Source organism: Eschscholzia californica, unplaced genomic scaffold, assembly GCF_041429995.1.
Source record: "Eschscholzia californica isolate CP2 unplaced genomic scaffold, dmEscCali1.0.p SCAF_5, whole genome shotgun sequence".
Taxonomy (NCBI): Eukaryota; Viridiplantae; Streptophyta; class Magnoliopsida; order Ranunculales; family Papaveraceae; genus Eschscholzia; species Eschscholzia californica.
The window spans coordinates 17579276-17585763 of NW_028238472.1; the positions used below are offsets into that span (position 1 = coordinate 17579276).

The window sequence follows — 6488 nt, forward strand, 5'->3', positions numbered from 1 at the left end:
GGTTAAGGAGGGAGGGAGAGAGAGAGAGAGAGAGAGATATTAGTCCACCTTTAATTTTCCAACTACAATGAGATTGTTTTCCTTACTAATCTCAACTGTTTTTGGAACACAAATAATTAGTCTTCTTTCCTTACTAATCAATGATTTTAGCCATTTGAAATCTTCTAAAAGTAGTTTGTTAGTTAAAAATGGAAAGAGTTTATATCATATTATGTATTCATGTGCCTTAAATTAATGGACTGTTGTAAATTAATCCCACGTTGGTGGTGAGATGGAGTGTGGTGCTCATCTTAAGAGGTTAAGCACCCTTCTATAGTGAGGCCTTTTAAAAATGTGAGGTCCATGTGTGCCAAAGTGAACAATATCACTAGCAGTCCAGAAGGCTGGTCCGCACGATTCGCTCTACTATGATGCGGTCTTGGGAGGGTGTGTTGTAAGTCAATCCCACATCAGTGGTGAGATGGAGTGTGGTGCTCCTCTTAAGAGGTTAAGCACCCTTCCCTAGTGAGACATTTTAAAACCATGACCAAAGTGGACAGTATCACTAGCAGCCTAGAAGTCTGCTCCGCGACATCCTGTAACATGAACACATTTTAGAAATTACATTAACTTTAGGGTTTGAAATCAAGTTTTGGAGAAGACAAATTTTGCTAAAGAGACACAAATTTTTATGTCTTCTTTTCTCATTTGAGTTATTTTGCAAAAGAGACACAAATAAACATTTCTTATAGAACGAGGGCAACATGGAAAACTGATTTTTTTTTTATTTAGAGGCCATATCAGAAAGTGAAATGCTAAATGGCCCGAAAATTAGGGTTGGCTACAGATCAAATGGTATGTGGCCGACACCAAGTGGTTAGGCCCGTTCTCTCTCTCCGTAGCCTGACCATATAGAATTTGCCACATCACTACTTGTTATGTAGTCTACCCCAATTTTTTCGCCAGTTAACATTTTTGTATCAGAAGAGAAATACTTTTAGGAATGGCAAAGCATACATCTGGTATTGGGGGACGACCGCAACTACAAGTAAAATGGCCACTGTGCAACCTGCTTGAGAGAGGAAGTTGTTATGCCAGTCGAAAATTTTTGCTTGGACATTATCTATCAGGGATTCGAAAACTTTAGAAAGTGTAGTCAATTAACGACTAGATGTTGTATTAGTACCTTTTCGTTCACAAAAATTAATACATTTATAAACTTTAAACATGATGTCAAATACAGACAAAAGTTGGATATTTATTAACAACATATTGAGTCTTGAATATAAGCTAGGTGTGAAATCTTTTATTAAGGCAGCAAAAGCGCACGTTGACAATGACGGCAAAACACAGTGTTCATGTCGAAATTATATCAGTTCAAAATTTTTGACTGTAGATGGTGTTCAAAGTCACTTTTGTAGATTTGGTATTGCTATAAGCTACCAACGATGGGTTTACCATGGGGAACACTGATTTTTATAGGAAATATCCAAACTTAGATAATGTGAATGATTTTTTCATTGATCAATCACTTGGCGAAGATATGAAGTGATTGAAATGTTAAATGATATTTGTGGGTCGACGTCTATCGGTAGCGTTCCAAGAGAGGAAGTTGATGTATCTGACCGAGTTAACCATTGCAATAATGGTAATGAGCGAAACAACGAATTTGAAAAGTTTGTTAAATTACTAGGTGAGGCTAAGCAAGAATTATATCCTGGTTGCACTAGCATGTCTTCATTGACTTTCCTAGTTAAGCTAATGCGTGTCAAAGTGCTAAATCACATCAGTAACAAAGGATTTGATATGTTGCTCAAATTGTTTAAAAAAGCTTTTCTATTGGGAAAAACTCTGGCTACATGTTATGATGCCGAGCAAATGCTTCGCGATTTAGGATTTGGTTATGAAGCAATTCATGCATGTAAATTTGATTGTTTATTATACAGGAAAGAACATAAAAATAGAAATGATTGTCCAGTATGCGTGGAACCAAGGTAAGTACCGGATGGTGTCAATGGTAAGAGAGTTCTGCACAAAGTGTTGCGTTACTTATTAACACCAAGATTGCAATGACTAGTTTCATCAAAACACCCAGCTTCTGACTTGAGATGGCATAAAGAGGTACGTGTTGAAGAGGATGGTGTTTTACGTCATCCAGCTCATGGGGAAGCCTGAAAAGATTTGGACAAGCGTTATCCCTGATTTCAAATTTTCAGACTTTTCTCCCACCCCTAGCCATATGACAATGAAGCAGAGTGATAGGCCCAAAAATGGGTCTATTCCAACAAATATACGAGATCAAGTTATAGTAATTTTCGGAAGTCCGAGGTCAATCCTCAGGGATAAGTAAATTCACCTTAAATCTTCTTCACCATCTACACTTTTCAAGCCAATAATGTTATTCTTTTATTTTGATATAAAAACCATTCTTGAACTCCCACACTAAACTAGGGTGTTATCAAGATATTTTGTTAAAAGCGAGGGGTACGGCGGAAATGATTACAATTATAGGGAAATTTTAGAATTTTGGCACACAACTCATTGTTCAAATCATTTACTTTAAAATTTTCTTATTCTAGTCCAAAAAGGGGGCCAAAATGAAAATCCCACCCAAAGTTGCCTAAAAATGAAAGGGAGGTCCAATGTGTCAGTTTGGGAGTCAATATTACGTAAAGGGCCCTTAGAAAATAAAGTATTTACAGTTCATGCCATCGAAAATTACAAAATTGCCATCGAAAATTCTCGGGAAACGATTTTTTTCTGAAAAATAATCTGACAACCCGTCCATCATAATCTGTACTGTTCAGAAAATTATGGAACATCCACCGAAAAATTCCCGGAAAACGAAATTTTTTTCGGGAAATTATTTTATTTACTGGAATTTTTTTTTTGTACTAGACATTTTTGCTGGGCGGGAATTTGAAATTTCGTAAAAAAATTTGAAAATTTGGGCGGGAATTTGAAATTTCGTTTGAAAATTTCAAAACTTCGAGGAAATTTTTTTTTGTACTAGACACTTTTGCTGGGCGGGAATTTAAAATTTTCAAAAAAATTTGCCCGTGAATTCAAAATTTCGTTTGAAAATTTCAAAATTCCGAAAAAAAGATTTCGTTTGAAAATTTCAAAAAAATTTGAAAATTGGAATTTTTTATGTACTGGAAATTATTTTATTTACCGGGAAGAGATGGTTTGCTGGGCGGGAATTTGAAATTTCGTTTCAAAATTTTAAATTTTCTAAAATTTTGAAACTTTGAATTTTTCGTGTACTGGTAAATTATTTTATTTACCAGTCATTTTTTTTTACAGGAAAACGTCAGCATGTCCCGTCTAAGGGCAAGAGGGGAATAAAAAAAAACTGACATTTGGACCTGCAATTTTTTTTTGGACAAGAGTGGATTTTTTTTGGGTTTACCCCCTAGATTTTGGACTGTTGACTCAAAAATCCTTTGTTTTATGTTAAAACACGTAAAATCTCCTCCCGCTCTTAATTGTCAACCAAATAACCCACAAAACAATGAACCTCTCGTCCTCTTTCTTCCTCTCTCTCTCTCTCTCTCTCTCTCTGAGGGTCCTCCCTAATTATTGTGAACAAAAACAAAATCACTAACTAAATATTTAGGAGATACGATATGTGACTGGATAGAAATTTTGAAACGCTCATCAAAACGTTCAAAGTAAATAAGTTGTCAAAGTTGAAAGAGATACTTCCAAGATAGACAACTAATTACATTTTTTATAAAAGAAAAGAAAAGCGAAAAAAGAAGAACTATAATACCTATACTATCCACACCTCAATACATACTTACTGTCCAATTAAATGGGCCTCTGGCCTTGTGCCAATGGTGTTTTAACAGCCCTTCTAAGATTGACAGTTAGTAACTAACTGAACTTGACTGTTAACTTTTCCTTCTTTACATTTTCTCTTTGACGCTCTCCATTTAAAGTTATCAAACAAGTCTTCCATTTCCTCAAGGGTTTTGCCCTGTGTTTCCGGTAGGAACGCATAAAAGAACACCCAAGCCACCGATGCGATTCCTGCGAAAAGAAAAAACCCACCACCGGTTGTGATTGCACGTGTTAATGAGATGAAAGTCATTGAGATCACACCACTTGTCATTCGATTAACGGCTGTTCCCATACTACAACCCTGAGCTCTTAATCTCAAAGGGAAAATTTCTGAACTATATACCCAAGCAATGGGCCCAAGCCCAATAGAAAATGACCCAACAAAAACCAAAACCATTGTGATGCTCAAAGCAATAGCCCATATTAACTGTTTGTTTGAATGATCTATGATTGTTAATCCGATTCCTAACCCGGCGAGTGACAATATCATTCCCCCTACACTGGTTAGTAATAACGGTCGTCTTCCGAATTTGTCGAGGAGAAAAGTAGCCACCAAAATGAAAATAGTTTTGACGAATCCAACCGCTATGGTTGCACCTAGGAGTTTTGATTTGTTAGTTATACCCGCACTCTTGAAGATCCTAGGGCTATAAAGAACCACCGCATCAATTCCCGATGCTTGTTGGAAAAAATGAATACCAATTCCAGCAATTAAAACACGTCGAACTGACGGTGTAGGATGAATAAAAAGTTCCTTCCATACAGCTCCACCACGTTTATGTTTCGGTACAACAACAATTTCATCAGTATTTTCTTCTGGTATTCCAGCCGCCTCTTTGATTTCAGCTAGTCGTAACTCAGCTTCTTTATCTGAATCAGATGTTTTGTACAATACAGTTCTAGCATCACCTAGTCGACCCTGCATAACTAGCCAGCGTGGTGACTCGGGCATAGCAAGTACACCCACTCCAAGTAACACAGATGGAATTGCTCCAATTCCAAGCATGAATCGCCAACTCAAATGTTCAGGGAGTTTCGAAAAGGCGTAATTTGACACATAACCTAATAAAACTCCGGCGTTTATAAATACTTCCGGAAAAGAAGTTAAAAAACCACGAGACGAAGCAGAAGCAACTTCGGCAGTGTAAACAGGAGCAATCATGAGTGCATAACCAACACCGATTCCAGCTACGAATCGACCAACCATAAGGAAAGCGTAATTAGTAGCGAATCCCATTAGAAGGGCACCCACAAAGAAGATAACGGCAGCCAATACTATGGTGTATCGACGTCCTATCCAATCTGATGTTCTTCCAGCTAATGCTGACCCTACTAATGAGTAGAGGTTAATAATACCCACCAAAATTTCAACTTGTACATCATTTATTTTTAGGTCATCTTGTATGAATATAGCTGCTCCACTCATCACACCAATATCTGTCCAACAAAATTAATATTTAACTATTAATTACTACTAATTATTTACAAATAATTATATGAAAAGTATAATCTTTTCTGTTTAAAATCCGAAGTGTCAGAATAAATCAGCGAAATACAACGAAAATATTGTAAAAATGAGATAACAATGAAATTGTAGGTGCTAATAATTTAATTTTTTCTTTATCTTTTTGTTAGTTATTTGTATCCAACACATTTTAATTTAGAAGAAAATAAATAAAAATAATCCTACCGTAACCGAGTAAAATAGAAGTCATGGAGGCCAAAATGGCACAAGCGAATGCGAACTTGTTTCTCTTCGGTACCTCCGTAGTAATAGTAGTAGTAATAATATTTGAGGAGACACCATTGTTTTGGCTTTTCCTATCTTCAACCATCTCTTAGAATTCCTACTCCTACTCCTTTTGAGAGAGAAAGAGGAGAGGCAGAGAAAGAGGGAGAGAGAATCTAAAATCTAAGGACTTCAAGTATAAGATAATGGAGTATAAAATTGTTTTTGTGAGGTGGGTTTATATAGAGCAAGATTCAAGTTAAAGTCTAATAGGTGATGATAGACATTAGATCATTAGTCTTACGTAAGTTATCAATCCCACATGTTTATAGTGTCTTAAATGACTAAAATCTCCTTATTGTAATGAGATATTCTATTCGTCTCTCCATTTACTCTATGCCCGTCCAACCCAACTGATGTGGTGACATCTCACTTGGGCGTGGAGCAAACGAAGAGTGAATATGCTCAAGAAGTAAGAGTGTAAGACGTCGCTACATCAGTTGGAGGGTTGGGGGAGGGAACAAATGGGGGGGGGGGGGGGGGGGGGGGGAGGGGGGAGGGGGGAGGGGGGAGGGGGGGGGGGAGGGGGGGGCGAATAGAATTTTTAGATTGTAATTTTAGAATATCAGAATCTCGTCAACAACGAGTGTTCAAGCACTTGTGTGTGTGTGTGTGATATGAAGTTCCAAGCACTTTAGTTTGATTTTCCTAGTGTTGAACTCTTGGTTTTTATAAACCTCATATTTTTTTGTGGTAGGCTATCTATCCTTGAGTCATGGTCTCCCCTAATAATTGTGAAGTCCTATCTACCACAATTTTGTCTATATCAACAGTTTTTCTTACTGCATTATTCCATCTCTTTAGCATACCTTTAGAGTATGATTTTATAACACTTGTTGAAGACTAATGGAAAGTTCAAAGTTTAGAAGAAACT

The 6488-nt window shown here is 36.8% G+C and overlaps 1 protein-coding gene across 1 annotated transcript; it reads right to left on the reverse strand.

Moving 5' to 3' along the window:
- Positions 1 to 3625: 3625 nt before the first annotated feature.
- On the reverse strand, positions 3626 to 5850 carry LOC147537564 (polyol transporter 5-like). The gene is made up of 2 exons (XM_086639411.1): positions 5516 to 5850; positions 3626 to 5262 (listed from the first exon to the last, which is right to left on the reverse strand). Exons 1-2 carry the CDS (start codon positions 5658 to 5660, stop codon positions 3839 to 3841), a joined length of 1569 nt encoding a protein of 522 aa, XP_086495537.1. The 5' UTR covers positions 5661 to 5850; the 3' UTR covers positions 3626 to 3838.
- Between the last annotated feature and the right edge of the window lie 638 nt (positions 5851 to 6488).